The following is a 16,517-nucleotide window of genomic DNA, read 5'->3' on the forward strand; positions in this document are numbered from 1 at the left end:
CGGCTCTCTCGGGGGCTGCACAGGTGTTCCCCTTAGATGTTCCTGGTGCATGCCGTCTCTCTCCTCTTTTATAGTCCTCCTCCGCCAATCCCAACTCGGCTGCCCACACGCCGAGTACGCTGCTCTCCTCCAATCAGGAGCAGGTCCTGCAGCTTGTCAAGTTGGTGAGAGGCAGCTGGGTAGAAGCTGTTGCCTCCTCTCCCAGCGCCATATTGTGGGAGAGCAGATGCATAGAATAAGTCTTAATTCCAGTAACTTAGTCTAGTCCGAGTTGCTCCCAGTTGCTCCCCACAGCTGGGTCCATACCAGGCAGAGAGCAGGCCGGGAGCGGCCATGTGCAGCAAGCATGAGGCTCTGAGCAGCCACGGGCATCTTAGCGTGGCAGCAATGCAAAGGCAGAGAGCAGGCCAGGAGCCACGAGGAGCAAGCGCAAGGGAAGGGCCCACGGGGTTCCAGGCCTTTTACGGACTCCCAAAGGGGGCGTGGTTATGTAGTCTGATTGGCAGGTGGGGTCAGGGAGGGGCAGGAGATCACACGGGGGCGTGGTCTTCCAGTTCACATACCTAATGGATTGTATCCTATCTGCAAGGGAAAGGGGCGTGTCCAGGTGTGGTCACGAGGGGAGGGACTGGAAAGGCAGGAGGGCAGGCGGGTGGGCACCCTCGTGTGCTCCATTCTGACTTCACGTAGCTGCATCTTCCACGGCCCTCTTTGCAAACGCACTCATGTTCTGTGTCCTGGGCGTCAGGACTCGCAGATACGCGCTTGTGGAGGACCCAAGTGAGCTCAGGAACTGATAGGGGTGGAAGCTGTGTGAGCCGAGGGGGAGTGAGGAGCGCACCTGAGGAACTGGTGCAGGGAGAGAACCAGGAGCGACCGGAGAGGGAACCTGCCACTGCCACACCGGGCCGTCGGCATCGTCCTCAGGGAGACAGGACGAGAGTGGGCTTGTCGCTGCACAAAGAGCTAAGAGCTGAGAGGTCATTGCAAGAGCTAGGGCCTCGGGCGAGTGGAGGGCCTGGCCGCTGAGATAAAAGGAAGTGGCATCATGAGGCCACTAAGCGCCAGCCATGCAACTACCTCCCTACACGCCAGCGGAGAGCTGCCACCAAGGCCCTTAAGGTGATGGCTCCTCCTGCCCCCCCAGCCCAACTCCCCTTCCCCTCCATGGAGCCAGTGCCCGGTGACGTGCACAGCCATGGCCACACAGCAGTCACAGCTCAGTGTCACTCGGTGTCTCTAACAACTCAGGAGGGGCTCCCCTGTCACCCACTAGGCAATCGGCCACACATCGGCCATGCCCACGGGACACAGTGGCACAAAATGCCCCGTGCTGCGTCACAGTCCCACATACACAGCCGCTTCGGCACAGGCTGGCAGTGCGTTCCGTCCTATCTGGCGGCCACATCTGGGTGCCTCAGGCAGAGTTCAGCGTGCTTCTCCTTTATGCACGTCAGCCTCCCCCCCTTCTCTGTGTGTGTGCCCCCCCTCACAGAGACACACATAAGACACACAGGAACACATACACACGGAGATACACACTTACGTGGACGGACACACACCCCTCCCCCCCCCGGGGGTGGCAGGGCGGTGCCCTGCCCAAGCCACTGGCGCTGGCTCCGGACCCTGCCTGGGCCAGGGCGGCGGCTCCTGCGGCAGGCGACGTGGAGCGGCCACGTGGAGCGGCCGGGGGGAGGGCGGGCGGCCGAGGGGCCCGCGGCACAGCAGCCTCGAGCCGCCAGGAAGCTGAGCGCAGCGCCGCCGCAGCAGGTGGGTCGGACCCCGCCCCGGGCAGGCTCGGGGCCGGGCGGGCCGGGCGCGCCGCCGAGCCCATCGCAGCCGCCGCCGCCGCCGGGTCGCCTCTGGCCGGGATCCAGAGCGCAGTCCCTCTGCATCCCTGCGGCTGGACGCGGCTGGAGGCGGCCCTCGGCTCTGGGCGCCCTGGGCAAGACGCTATCCCTGCGGACAGGTAGAGGCGCCGGCGCGGAAGCGGGTGATGGGTTTCACGACCCCCTCCCCACGCAGATACCCCTCGCAGCGTGGCTGGTGGGGCTCCAGTGCCCCCCCCCCCCCCGCCCCGGGACAGAGCCGGGAGTTCCATCCCCATCTAACAGATGGAGAGGTGGAGGGGTGGGGAGGTGGCTGAGGTGTGGGCCCCCGCGGCTGGGTAGCCTGGTGTCCTCCGTGGGGCATGTGAGGGCGGCTGGGAGGCCGGGGCACCAGAGGGGTGAACCTGAGCAGAGGATTCTCTGTCCAGAAGTACTGTCTGCCAGCCAGACTGTGCCAGAAATGGGCTGGATGCGGGCGAGGGCGGGGTTCCTTCCTGGCGGGAGTCAGGCTGAGGTGTGATGGCGGCGGGACAGGGATGCAAGAGAATGCTGGGCCTGGCTGGGAAGTTACACACCTTAACCTTCAAGGCCCCAGCGGTCCCTGGCCTCTGAAACGCTCCAGGAGCGTGCGCACTGCCAGCCGCATGACCCACGTGGCACCTCCCTGCACCCGCCCCAAGCCCCTGCCAGGTAGTTCCTGAGACACTCATTTTCAAAATGAAGATCCCAGAGCTCAGAGAGGGTTAGACACTTTACCTCGGTCACACAGGGGGCTCAGAGGCGGATTTCATCAGAGGCCAAGGCTCTCCTCCCACATGCGATGCAAGGCTTGAAGACCCCTGAGGCTGAAGGGGTATCGTGAATGCATGCGTGTGCGTGTGTGCGTGTGCACGCTCGTGTGTGAGATGAACAACTTCACTGACTCACGGCTGTGTCTCCTGATGGCGGCTTCCCTGTGTTCATCAGAGCAATCGTGTCCATGCACATGGCAGTTACAGGAAATCATGGAGAACAGTTTTGTTTGGCAGCCAGTGAGGGTCCATAGCTGCTTTGTTGCTGATGCTTGCAGAAGGTTTTGTGAACGCTTAGGAAGGTGATCACGCGAACAAGTGCATACTGCACCAGCCTCACTCAGCGCTGCACCAGGCGCCTGGCCTGACTTCCTTTTAGCAAGGGAGGTAGGTGTTACCGTTGGAAACATTTCTTAACACTACACAGGCATTTGCTTAAGTTTTAAAATTGGCTGGCGCTGCGGCTCACTAGGCTAATCCTCCGCCTGTGGCGCCGGCACCCCGGGTTCTAGTCCCGGTTGGGGCGCCGGATCCTGTCCTGGTTGCCCCTCTTCCAGGCCAGCTCTCTGCTGTGGCCCGGGAAGGCAGTGGAGGATGGCCCAAGTGCTTGGGCCCTGCACCCCATGGGAGACCAGGACAAGCACACTGATCCTGGCTTCGGATCATCACAGCGCTGGCCGTAGTGGCCATTTGGGGGGTGAACTAACGGAAGGAAGACCTTTCTCTCTGTCTCTCTCTCTCTCACTGTCTAACTCTACCTGTCAAAAAAAAAGTTTTAAAATATATTTATTTATTTATTTTTGAGAAGCAGAGACAGAAAAGCTCCCATTCTCTGGGTCACTCCCCAGATGCCCATGATAGCCGGGGCTATAGCCCCAGGGCTGGCCCACACCAACACTGGGGGCCAAGAACTCAGGCAGGGCCTCCCTGTGGGGCCAGGGACACAGCCACCTGAGTCGTCACTGCTGCCTCCCAGCGTTGCCTTAGCAGGAAATTGGGATTGGGAATGGGGCCAGGGCTCACACCCAAGCTCAGAGAGGTTGAGTCACTTGCCTGGGGCACATAGCAGGGTCAGAGGCCTAACCCTGAGGCTGGGCTCTCCTCCCGTGTGCCGCTGCAAGACTTGAGGAGACTGAGACCAGAGAATGTGTGTGTGTGCATGCGTGTGTGTGCATGGGCAGGTGTGTGTGTGTGCATGGGCACAGGTGTGTGTGTGTGTGTGCATGGACACAGGTGTGTGTGTGCATAGACACAGGTGTGTGTGTGTGTGCATGGACACAGGTGTGTGTGTGCATAGACACAGGTGTGTGTGTGTGTGTGCATGGACACAGGTGTGTGTGTGCATAGACACATGTACACATGCACATGCATATGCGTGTATGTGTTGGGAGATGGCATGGGATGTGGGTGTCCTAAACAGTGTCTCAGCCACTACCCCAAATACCTGCCCCAGTTAATGGTTTTTTTTCTTTTAAAAGATTTATTTATTTATTTATTTGAAAGGCAGTTACAGAGAGGTACAGGCAGAGAGAGAGTGAGAGAGAGAGAGGTCTTCCATTCACTGGTTCACACCCCAGATGGCTGCAATGGCCAGAGCTGTGCCGATCCAAAGCCAGGAGCTTCTTCTGGATCGCCCATGTGGGTACAGGGGCCCAAACACTTGGGCCATCTTCCACTGCTTTCCCAGGCCATAGCAGAGAGCTGGATTGGAAGTGGAGCAGCAGAGACTCGAACCAGCAACCATATGGGATGCCAGCACTGCAGGCGGTGGCTTTACCCACTATGCTGCAGCGCCTGCCCCTGGTGTAATGTTTTGAAGTAGACTACAGCTGAAGGCTGAGGTTGTCAGGAGGCCCAAAATGGTCCAGGTTGAGGACAGAACAGGTGAAAGGCATTATGGGAGCCTCCAGCAGCCCCTGTGTTTGGAGCAGGCCGCTGGTGTAACGAACGGAGCCAGGGCAGAGGCCTAGGTGAGGACCCTGGACTGTGAGAGGACAGGGAGCCACTGGAGGCTTTGAAGCAGTGGAGGGCAGTGAAGGAGGGTTTGTCTGATGTTGGGTGGAGACGATGCCGGAGGCAGGCACAGCAGCAAAAGGCTACTCCAGGGACCGCATTTTGGCACAGCGGGTAGAACCACTGCCGGTGGGTGCTGGCATCGCGATCAGAGTGCTGGTTTCAGTCCCAGCTCCTCTGTTTTCAACCCAGCTTCCTACTAACGCACTTGGGAAGGCAGCTGAGGGTGACCAAGTACTTGCGCCCCTGCCACCCACATGGGAGACCCGGAAGGAGTTCCTGGCTCCTGGTTTCAGCCTGGCCCAGCCCTGGCTGTTGTGGTCATTTGGGGAGTGAACCCGCAGATAAAGATACCTCTCTCTCTGCCACTCTCCGTCACTCAAATAAATAAATGTTTTGTGTTCGCTTTTAGAAAAAGGCTACCATGTTAGTTTGTGCAAGAAAGAATTCATTATCCAAGCAATATTCCCTATAACCCTGTGAGATAAATTTTGCTGTTATCTCACTATACAGATAAGGGAAGAAGTCTTGTGAGGATAATTAGCTTACCCAAGGTCACAGAGACAGCAGTGGAGCTGGGATTTGAATGTCCATCTGGCTGGTTCCAAGTCCTCTACGCGTACTGAGTAGTCACCCAGGGGAGGGGTCCCTGGGAGCAGCAGGCGGGGAGTGCCGGGAACGCAAGTGGACCGAGCACAGGCGGGGGCAGAGTCCACGACGCCCCGCGCACCCGTGACTGGGAGCTCCGGAGCACCAAGCACCAGCCTCAGGAAGCGGGGCCCTGGGTGGCTGCACAGCTCACACCCCCACGGTGAGCCCGGCCCTGGCACGGGCCATGTCCAATTGCCAGATTAGCTTCCCAAGCCACCCGAAAGCTTAGTGGCTCACGGGTGAATCTGGAGTGCCGGCTGGCTGGGGCTGTGCGCACGCGCACATTTCTGCTCTGGCCCGTGCTGGCTGGGGGCTGAGCTGCTCTGCAGGTTTGCTGCCTCCCTGGGCTGGTGGATGGGCTAGGAGGATTTGAGCAGCCTGGGGGCCTTTGGGCATCTCCACCTGGTGGCTTCTCGCGGTCTCCCCATGGTCGCTGTAGCACCCTGGCTTCTGCCTTGGCGGTTCAAGGTTCCAGAGAGGCATGTGTGCATGTCCAGAGACAAAGGGGGAAGGGGAGGGAGAGAGAAAATGACAGAGACAGAGAAGGGGTAGCTAGCCCCTTGTGTGTCCTGGGCTTGGAGGTCAGCTTGCATCATTCCAGCGATGTCACTGGAGACGCATCCCCAAGTCCAGCTCATGTTCTAGGGCAGGCTGTGGGGAGAAATGGCAAAGGCTTCTAGGCATGTTTTTAAAACCCCAGCACCTGATGAGTGAGTAGCCTGGGGGCACCTGAGGTGCTACCACCCTAGACGCCTTCTCTGGAGTTCCTTGGTGTCCTGGTGTAAAAACACCTGCTGGTGGGTGAGAACGCCCTGAGGCTGGAAAATACGCTCTGACAGCCCTGAGGGACTGCGATTACTCCAGGGTTCCTGTTGGCCTGTCCTGGCAGTAAACAGATGGGGAGAAAGCAATTGGAGGGGACCCAGGTGGGTAGGCCTGTGGTGTGTGTGGCGGAGTAGGTATGAAGCTGCCGCCAAGTAGCCCAGCGGACTTCCAGAAGAAGTGCCCTGCACAAGCCTGGCCTCATTTGTGCCTCACTATGCCCTGACTGAGGGCTCTCAGGGGTCCCACGTAGCAGGTGCAGAACCGGATACAGAAAAGTCACCCAGACAGCGCCAGAGCTGGACGTGAACTCAGTTGGCTTAAGGTTAGCTATTCCTTAGCAACTCTGTTTTGCTCTTATTCTTTTTAACATTTGTTATCTTTTTCCTACTTAAATGTTGGTGAGCTTTAAGGGGGAAAGACAAGCAGTAATTCCACCTTAAGCTATCAATTTAAGGATAAGATAGTACCTTGTATATAGTAGATGCTCAGTCAATAAATATTTAAGCAATGAATATTGTTTATTATACTTTTTTAAAATAACTATTATATTTATTTGAAAGACAGAGTTACAGAGAGAGGTAGAGCCAGAGAGAAAGAGGTCTTCCATTCCGCTGGGTCACTCCCCAAATGGCCTCAACAGCAGGAGCCAGGAGCTTCTTCTGGGTCTCCCATGTGGGTGCAGGGGCCCAAGGACCTGGACCATCTTCTACTGCTTTCCCAGGCCATAGCAGAGAGCTGGATCAGAAGAGGAGCAGCCGGGTCTAGAACCTGCACCCATATGGAATGTCGGCGCTGCAGGCTGGGGCTTTAACCTCCTGTGCCACGGCGCTGGCCCCCGTATAGTACTGACATATTTGTCTTCCCAATAGACGTGTGCCCACGTGGCCCATCTGGTGTTGGGGTATCCAGGCCAGGGTCCACAGCCTGATGCAGTTTTCTGGCCTCTGTGGCCAGCGGGCCGCCTTAGCCATCGTCCACCCCTCCTTCCACCTGGGAGACCGGCCCCTCAGTGGCCACTCACCCAGCAAACCCCTTACCTTCCAAAGAACAGGCCAAGGCAGCCCTTCTGGGCCCTGCCTGGGCCCCTCTGAGCCATGGCCCGGGCCTTCTCCCCGTCTCCCTGGGAGGGAGCCACGCACTCTGCAGCTCTGGGCCCTCGTTCAGCGCCTGTGGGGTTTCCAGTGACTGCAGCCCAGTGGTGGTGAGGTGAGCGCCACGCTGCTGCTGCAGTCCTTTCTTGAGACGCTGTGTCCCCAGGTCCCCAGTGGACGCTTACTGTGTGTGTGCCCGCTCTCTTTGCTCTTAAACATCGTCAGGGGCTCGTCTATGTTACTGGTCTTAGTGAAATAGCAAACTCGGTTGGGACTATATAATTTCTCCTATTCTTAATGATTTCATTTCTTTGAATTTATTTCTGTTTTATTAGCTTCTTGAGTTGGAAGCATATCTCATTCATTTCTAGCTTTCTTCTAAAATAAACTTTTTTTTTCTTTAACGTTTATTTGTTTGAAAGGCAACATGACAGAGAGAAAGGGAGGTACATATCTTCTATCTGCTGATTCTCTTCCCAGATGGCTACAATGGCTGGGGCTGGGCCAGGCCAGTCAGCAGCCTGGAGCAGCTGGGACTCGAACCAGCACTCCTATATGGGATGCTGGTATTACAAGTCACGGCTTAACCTGTTGTACCACAGTGGCGGCCCCTTCAAATATAAGCTTTTTTTAGAGGTAAAGTTACAGAGAGAGAAAGATCTTCCATCAGCTAGTTCACTCCCCAAATGGCCGCAAAGGCCAGAGCTGAGCTGATCGGAAGCCAGAAGCCAAGAGCTTCTTCCAGTTTCCACGCGGGTACAGGGCCCCAAATACTTGGGCTGTCTTCACTGCTTTCCCAGGCCGTAAGCAGAGAGCTGGATCAGAGAGGAGCAGTTGGGACACGAACCGAATGGGTTGCCGGCACCGCAGGCAGAGGCTTACCCTACTACACCAGAGCACTGGCCCCTCTAATATAAGATTTTAAGCCTATTTATTTTTTCCTTCTAATACTGCTTTATCTGCATTATCTTGTTTCAATGTATACTTGGCCACTCTTATCCAATTTTGAGTTTTTAATAATTTCCATTATGATTGTCTTCCTTGATCCATACATAAGGATGCTTTTTAAATTTCCAAACTTATTATGTTTTCACATTATTTTTATTTCAATTTCTCATGTGATTATGTTGGCCATGTAACATAACATGGAACAGATTATTTGTTTTTATTTATTGAGAGGTGGAGAGAAAGAGACAGAGAAAGAGCTCCCTAGTTCACTCCCCAAGTGCTCACAAGGGGCTGAAGAATCGAAGCCAGGAGCCTGGAACTCCATCCAGGTCTTGTAGGTGGGCGGCGGGGGCTCAGCCTCCCGGGATCTGCCTTGGCAGGAAGCTGGAGTCAGGAGCCAGAGCTGGGACTTGAACTCAGTCACTCCTGCATGGGATGCAGGAGTCCCAGGTGGCATCTTAGCCGCTGTGCCAAACGCCCACCCCCAGCTTCCTATGAAAGGAAGCTTGGCGATAAATTCTCCATGCTGTTCACCTAAATTTTTTTTCATTTCGCGTCCTTCTTGAAAGGTAATTTTTCTGAGAGTAAGATTTCCAGAGTAGCAATGTCCTGCCTCTCCGAGCATATTACCGCATTCTGGCATCGCTGATGCTGTTGAAAAATTAGCTGTCATTCTAATTACTTTTCCTCTGAGATGATGCATCTGGAATCTTCTCTTCTTCTTGGTGTTCTGTAATTGCAGAACAAGGTGTAGATGCGCATTCTGCTTATTTAATCCGCATGGGATTATTTAGCTTCCTGGATCAGCATATTAGTGTTTTGCAACCTACTGGGAAAATTTCAGTTGCCATTTCTTCAAATATTGTTTCTATCCGATTTTATCTATTACTTTCCACGTCCTCCAATGCACCCCACCCCCCTTTTAAAGAATATTTTTCTCTGTGTTGGACTCAGTGAACTGCGTTTTGCATAACTTATTCATGTCTACTTTGCAGTCCATTCATTCTGATATCGGCTGTGTCTAAATCTATTTAACTCACCCCTGGCATTTTTTAAAATCAACCTCCTTTTTATGCAAGTTGTATTTGGTTCTTCCAATGCACTTGGATGTTTTGGGGGCTTATTTCTCACAGTTTCAAGCTTACCTTTCATTCTACAAAGTGAGTTAAATACACCTACTTCCTGTTCTGTGTGTGATAATTCCAAGAGCTTTGGCCTCGCTGAGTCTGGTTTTGCTCGTGCCTACAGTATTTCCGGTCATTTCTGACAGTGAGTGTGGGTGACTTCTGGGCTGAGGGGGGGACCACGCTCCTTGTGAGTCCGTGGCTGTCCACCTGTGGGGATTTTTTTTTAAAGATTTATTTATTTGAAAGTCAAAGTTACACAGAGGAGAGGCAGACAGAGAGAGAGAGAGAGGTCTTCCATCTGGTGGTTCACTCCCCAGTTGGTTGTAACGGCCGTAACTGTGCCGATCCGAAGCCAGGAGCCACGAGCTTCTTCCGGGTCTTCTACGCAGGTGCAGGGGCCCAAGGACTTGGGCCATCTTCTACTGCTATCCCAGGCTACAGCAGAGAGCTGGACTGGAAGAGGAGCAGCCGGGACTAGAACCGGCGCCCATATGGAATGCTGGCACTTTAGGCCAGGGTGTTAATCTGCTCAGTCACAGCACCGGCCCCCACCTGCGGGGATTCTGTGGTTCGGACTTGTATTCCTCCAGAGAAGACGCGTTAGGTTTGCCTCTGTCCCCACCCGGGGGGCACGACCAGGGGGGTACCACGTCAAATAAATGATCTCTCAGTTCCCTGAACTATATAGGTTGCCTTCATCCAGGCCTCAGCCCGCATCAGGGCGAGCTTGTTAGAATTCCAAGGGAAGAGGTTTCTCTCCCTCCTGCTCAGCATCAAAACCCACCTGGGCAAGATCCTTTGCTCCCTTCTTCGAGGCCAATCGGTTTTTTATTTACCCTTAGAGTGACAAACATGGCTGACTGTAGAGAACCCCCTGTTGGTCTCTTCGCCCTGGGGGGCCGGGGCTCCACCTGTGGCCTCCTCTGCCGCACACAGCGCTCAAACTGATGGCTCAAGTTCACCTGGAGGTGCCTCTGTAGGTACTCTCAAAGCCAAGGCTGACGTCGGCTCCCTTCCTCCCACATTGCTATTGTCACTGTACTTTTGTACTCTGAGAGTTTCTCGCCGACTCGATGCTTTTGAAGACACTTTCGGTTTCGTGGCAGCGTTGTCGCTGCTGTCGATGGGACATTTGCTATCAGAGCCTGCCACGTGGTGTCAGGATGCTTCCCCGGGCTGTGTCCCTCTGAGAGTACCACTGCGGCGTGAGGAGCTCAGACCAGCAGACCACCTGGAAAGGGCCCAAGCCCACTTTCTCTCCTGTGCACAACACTGTTCCCAGAGTCTCTCTTGCTAGCTGATGTTGGTGGGAAGCTGCGGCTTTGGCGTGGTTTTGGCCGTGGGTTTGTCGACACCAACAGACCACCACATCCCCTGGGCTCAGTTGTCGACATGAACAAGGAAGACTGGCCCTGCAACTCGCGGTCCCTTTCATCTTCTTGTGAATGCTCATGGCTTCCTGCCCCTTCCTCAGAGCAGCCCAGAAGGGGGACAGTGTCTGCCCGTGCTCTACCCCTCCTGGCGCAGGAAGTGGATGTCTGCCCCGGCAGTGGCTCGGGACCTGATTAGGATCACAGAATTCTTGGAGACTCTGCTGAAGGCCATGGACCTTCCTCTAGGAAAATCTTGTGTCAGCCAGAGTGTAGGCGGCCGTGTCAAGGGGCTGCCGAGCCTCTGCCTAGACCAGCAAACATCGGATGAGTTTTCTTCCTAGAGATGGGTTTAGGGCCTCAGCTTCGCTGGGTTTCTGCTTCCTCAGGAACTCACATTACAGGTGGGTATTGGGGGACTGGACCTGTGGCAAAGAAGTTTAAGCCTCCGCCTTCAGTTCCAGCATCCCATATGGGCACCGGTTCAAGTCCTGGCTGCTCCACTTCCGATCCAGCTCCTTGCTAATGCGCCTGGCAAGGCAGCAGAAGACAGCCAAGTGCTTGGTCCCCTGCCCCTACAAGGGAGACATGGAAGAAGCTCCTGGCCTCAACCTGGCCCAGCCCTAGCAGTTCAGCCATTTAGGGAGTGAACCAGTGGATGGAAGATCTCTCTCTCTTGCTCTTTTTTTTTTTTTTTTTTTTTTTTTTTTTTTTTTTGACAGGCAGAGTTAGACAGTGAGAGACAGAGAGACAGAGAGAAAGGTCTTCCTTCCATTGGTTCACCCCACAAATGGCCGCGACGGCCGGCGCACTGCGCTGATCCGAAGCCAGGAGCCAGGTGCTTCCTCCTGGTCTCCCAAGCAGGTGCAGGGTCCGAGCACTTGGACCATCCTCCACTGCCTTCCCGGGCCACAGCAGAGAGCTGGCCTGGAAGAGGAGCAACAGGGACAGAATCCGGCGCCCCAACCGGGACTAGAAACCAGGGTGCCAGCGCTGCAGGTGGAGGATTAGCCTAGTGAGCCATGGCGCCTGCCCTTCTCTTTCTTTTAACTAAATAAGTAAATTTTAAAAGGGGTATGTGTGTGCGCATTTGGCATAGCAGTTAAGATGCTACTTGGAACACCTGCGTCCCATAAGGGACTGCCTGGATTTGAGTCTCGGCTCTGTTCCCAATTGCAGCTTCCTGTTGTGTACCCTGGGAGGTAGCAGGGAGATCTGACTCCTGGCTGCAGCCTGACTCAGCCCCAGCTGTTGTGGGCCATTGGGTGGAGCGAGCGAGCACACGGGAGATCTGCCTGCCTCTCTGCCTTTCAAGTGATGAGTATGGAAAACGTCCACCTCTTCACCTTCCATATATGCATACCAGTGAGCCGCTCAGTTTGCGCTGACTGCATCTGTATCTGTTTCCTCATGGCCAAGCGGTTGTTCTGCCAGGGGGCCTTGCGAAGCAGATGCAAGGGGAAGGTTTTAGTTTTTCCTTTGTACTTGGACTTGGTTTTCGTTAACTGTGCTTAGTAAACACTTCTCCTGGGGCCCCTGCTGGCTTGACGCTGATTTGTTCTGTTTCCAGTCTGTTCTTCAGACCTCGTTCAGGGTGGGCGGCTGCGGTCTGTGCATCAGTGGAGACCACCCAGCCTTCTCCCTCTTTGCCCCTCTGTTTAAGTCTTGGTCTCCTGGGGCCTCACAGTGTTTCTGACCGAGCGTTTCCCCAAGCGAGCCCCTTTCCAGCCGGGAGATGAGCGCCCTGGGCAGGAGCAGAGCTGCGATTCTCAGAGCACCTGCAGGCTGGGGGTGGGGGGGCAGGGGAGTGGGGTGGGTGCGGGGCTGCCACCCCCGCTGGCAGCTCTGCCCTCACGCACTTCATGTGGTGGAGCTGAGCCTGATTTCCACACAGCAAAGGTCCGCGCAGGCTGCTCATGTCTCTAAGCCAGCCCTCCCGGAGCAGGGGCCCTGTCACCTGGACCCCCAGGAGACCCCAGGCTTCCATCTCACCCGCCCCAGCCCCACACTGTGGCGCTCACCCTTGCTCCCTGCCCCTCTCTTTCCGCTCCTGGTTCCAGTTCCCGGAGGGATGGCCCGGCTGCTGCCCAGAGCGTTCTGGTGGCCACTGCTGCTGCTGCCCCTGAGCCAGGCTGCTCCCAAGGATGGAGTCACGAGGTAAGGGGATTGGCAGGCCAGGCTGCAGGCTGGGAGTAGGGAGAGTCGCTGGGGACCCCTCCGGGCAGCAGGAGACTTGGGGTGGGCTCCCCGATCGCTGCACCTGCCCCCCAACCTCCTGCCTTGTGCCTGTGCCACAGAGTGGAATTCACCACACTCTCGCTGAACCCCCCTGGGGAGAGGGAGCGGAGTTCCAGTGCGGAGGGAGGCGGGGCGGGGGGAGGCCCCGGGCCAGCAAGGGTTGCAGGTGCTCATGGAGCCCTTACAGCAGGCAGCCCGCCCAGCCGTGAGGAGTCTAGCGTTTCTGCCTTTTTTGAGTGCCTTTCTGGGGGTGTTAGTTACTGCCACTGTGCAAGGGGGCTGCTGGGGGGAGGGAGACAGGGGCAGGAGCAGCAGCGACTGGCGTGGCTGCCACAGCTCCTGGAGGCTGTCTGGCATCAGGGCTGCATGGGCTCACAGGCAGCCGCATCCACAGCCGGGAGCAGAGACCCAAACCAACCTGTGCCCTGTGCCTGGACATTTAAGAGTCAAATTTTATCTTTAATTCGTGTGAAAGAGTTACACAGAGAGAGAGAGAGAGAGCTTCCATCTGCTTGTTCACTCCCCAAATGGCTGTAACAGCTGGGGCTGGGCCAGGCCAAAGCCAGGAACCAGGCCCTCCATTGAGTCTCCCCTGCAGGTGGCAGGGTCCCAAGCACTTGGGCCACCCTCCACTGCCTTCGCAGGCACAGACGCAGGGAGCTGGATGGGCAGTGGAGCACCCGTATGGGATTCCAGCATTGCAGGCAGCAGTTTAACCTGCTGGTCCACAATGCCAGCCCCCAAGAGTCAGTTTTACGTCGTGGAGCAATTGGGTCTGTAGAAGCTTGAGTGAAGCTACCCTACTCAGCTGGATACCTGCCCTTGGCTCCCCGTGTCACAGGAGAAGGCTGCTGTGGCCCACATGGTGCCGCCACTCCATGGGCTGTTTTTATGGGTCTCCACCTTGGGAGGTGTGGTCTCCTCTGGCCTCTGCCTTACCAGGTATTTTTGGGGGGCTCTCGTGAAAAGTTTAGGTAAGGCAGCTGCCAAGAGAGAGGTGGAAGATGTAGGGTTCTGCTTCCAAGCTCCTCCCCAGAATTGTGCCTTTAGGGGAGCAACTCCTGTTGGGTCTGGGAGAGACGCGTGCCAGGAGGTGGGAGGCTAGGAGGCTAGGCCCTAAGGAGGGGCTCTCTGCAAGGCTGCTGCTCCTCTTCCTCCCACAGGCCAGAACCGGAAGTGGAGCATCAGCCCCTGCCCAACCCCTTCCAGCCCGGCCAGGAGCAGCTCCGGTGAGTGGGCTGCACACGGACGGTCGGTGCGTAGGTGAGGCCCGCGGATGCAGACTGGCCTCTCCCGGGCTGACCTTTCCCTCTCCTGACAGGCTGCTGCAGAGCTACCTGAAGGGACTGGACAGGATGGGAGAGGAGCCAGAGCGCATGAGCAGGGAGCAGGGTGAGCGGCAGGGCTGCCGGCTGGGCGGCGGGAGGCTCCGGGCAGCCAGAGCTGGGATGGGCCCCTGACTCCACGGTTCTTTTTAAAAAGAGTTATTTTCTACTTATTTGAAAGAGTGAGATAGAGATGTGTGTGTGTGTGTGTGTGTGTGTGTGAGAGAGAGAGAGAGAGAGAGGGAGGGAGAAAGAGATCTTCCACCTGCTGGTTCATTCCCCCAAATGGCTGCAACAGCCAGGTCTGGGTCAGGCTAAAGCCAGGAGCCCAGAACTCCATCCAGGTCTCCCAAGTGGGTGGCAGGGGCCCAAGCACTTGGATCACCTTCTGCTGCCTTCCCAGGAACATTAGCAAGGAGCTGGATCAAAAGTGCAGCAGCTGGGACTTGAACCCGTGCTCATATGAGATGCTGGCTTTGTAGGCTGTGGCTTAACCCACTGCACTACAACACCAAGGCCCTGAACTCCACGCTGACTCCTGCCTTCTCCGCCCCTTGAATACCCATATTAGTGTTTTCTGTTTCCGAAACACAATACCTGAGGGAGGCTAGTTTGATAAAGAAAACAGGTTCAATGAACTCATGTCTGGGATGCTGGAAGTCCAGACAGCATGGTGCAGGCTCCAGTGAGGGCCCTTGGCAGTGTCACAGCCTGATGGATGGCTCCCCAGGAGCCCTGTGGGAGCCAGGGAGAAGCCACCCAGCCAGACAGAAAGCCAGGGGGAAACTGGGGCCCCCCCACTGCTGCCCAAGGATGTGCCTCCAACTGATGGAAGGAGCCCGCCACCCAGTGCTGGTTTGCAAACATCACCGCACTGAGGACCAAGCTCCCAACACGTGAGCCTTTCGGGGACACTCAAACCACTCTAAGCCACAACAATGACTGTCCTAACCCAGCTTCCCCTCCCTAGTTCTCCTCTACCTCTTTGCCCTGCACGACTATGACCAAAGTGGACAGCTGGATGGCCTGGAGCTGTTGTCCATGTTGACAGCAGCTCTGGCCCCTCAGGCTGCCGACTCTCCTAACACCAACCGGGTAAGCTCTGTGGGCTGGGGGCCTCCCATGGAGACCACGCTCTTTGGGGCTTTGGTCTTTTGCATCACAACTCTCTTGGTAATTCTCCTGTAAAAAGAGGGTTCGGCACGGGCGCTGATGTGGCATGGTGGTGGGGGTGGGTTGGGGGGTGTCTCTGGTTATCAGAGACTGCATGGTGACTGTGCTTCTACAGGTCATCCTGGTCGTGGACAAGGTGCTAGAGACCCAGGACCTGAATGGGGATGGGCTCATGACCCCCGCAGAGCTCATCAGCTTCCCAGGGGAGGCACCCAGTCATGGAGAGCCCAAAGAACCCCTTGCTCCAGCTCCCCAAGAACCTCTGTTAGCTCAAAGCCCATCGAGACAAGAAACACAGGAAGCTGTGGGACCCAGGGAAGAAGCTGCGGGCCAGCCAGGAGCTGGAGGGGAGTCCTCGCAGCCGGCCCAGGAGGCAGCGGGCCGGGCAGAGGCTGAAGAGGATGCCCCAAGTCCTGGAGGACAGGCAGAGGCCAGGAACAGTGACGAGGACGCCAGAGGGCTCCCCGGGCAGACGCTGGACTCCAAGGGCACCCCACATGAGCTGGAGGCGCACAGTATCCAGCTGGAGAATGATGAGATGTAGACCCCAAGGACACCGCTCGCAGCCCTCGGCGTCCCGAGCGCCGGAAAGCAGGACGAGGGTCACATCTGTGTCCCCTCTCTGGCCTCCGCGGGTGGCAGGCCTTTCTGTGTGGCTCAGGGAGAGCCTACATTTAGGGCCCAGGCAATCAATAAAGACCTGAATGAATTCAGTCCCCCGGGGCCATCAATCCAACCCAGACACCCTCGGGGCACAGGGGCTGGGGACTGTGCAGGTCTCCTGGAGGGGCAGGGGCTCAGCAGTGCTGTGACAACAGCGTCTGCAGCCAGCTGCACTTTGTCCCTGAGGCCCGGGCCCCGGTCCCCTTCACCTGGTATTCACAGCTCAGGGTCCTCCCGTAGCTCAGAGCAAGCGGCCCCCACCACCTGCGCCTGCCCCTTGCCCCAGACATATTCACTATCATTTTAAAAGAGTTTATTTTTTCCATCTACTTGAAAGGTAGAGCAACAGAGAGAGGCAGAGGGAGAGAGAGAAAGAGAGAGATGAGAGAGAGGCAGAGAAAGAGACATCTTCCATTTTCTGGTTCACTCCCCAAATAGCCACAATAGTTAAGGCTGGACCAGGCTGAAGGCAG

At 56.4% G+C, this 16,517-nt stretch overlaps 1 protein-coding gene across 3 annotated transcripts; it reads left to right on the plus strand.

Moving 5' to 3' along the window:
* The first annotated feature begins 1,654 nt into the window (after positions 1–1,654).
* Positions 1,655–16,094, plus strand: CGREF1 (cell growth regulator with EF-hand domain 1). Of its 3 annotated transcripts, none has more exons than XM_008254626.4 (6): positions 1,655–1,770; positions 12,706–12,802; positions 14,047–14,112; positions 14,205–14,275; positions 15,179–15,303; positions 15,497–16,094. In XM_008254626.4, the coding sequence occupies exons 2-6, from the start codon at positions 12,717–12,719 to the stop codon at positions 15,923–15,925; spliced, it is 777 nt and encodes a 258-aa protein (XP_008252848.1). In that variant the 5' UTR covers positions 1,655–1,770; positions 12,706–12,716; the 3' UTR covers positions 15,926–16,094. The 3 variants fall into 3 exon arrangements, with proteins under 3 accessions (XP_008252848.1, XP_008252849.1, XP_069925438.1); XM_008254627.4 differs by lacking the exon at positions 1,655–1,770 and adding an exon at positions 1,828–1,969; XM_070069337.1 differs by lacking the exon at positions 1,655–1,770 and adding an exon at positions 11,946–11,966.
* Positions 16,095–16,517: the final 423 nt, after the last annotated feature.

Source organism: Oryctolagus cuniculus, chromosome 2, assembly GCF_964237555.1.
Source record: "Oryctolagus cuniculus chromosome 2, mOryCun1.1, whole genome shotgun sequence".
NCBI classification, from domain to species: domain Eukaryota; kingdom Metazoa; phylum Chordata; class Mammalia; order Lagomorpha; family Leporidae; genus Oryctolagus; species Oryctolagus cuniculus.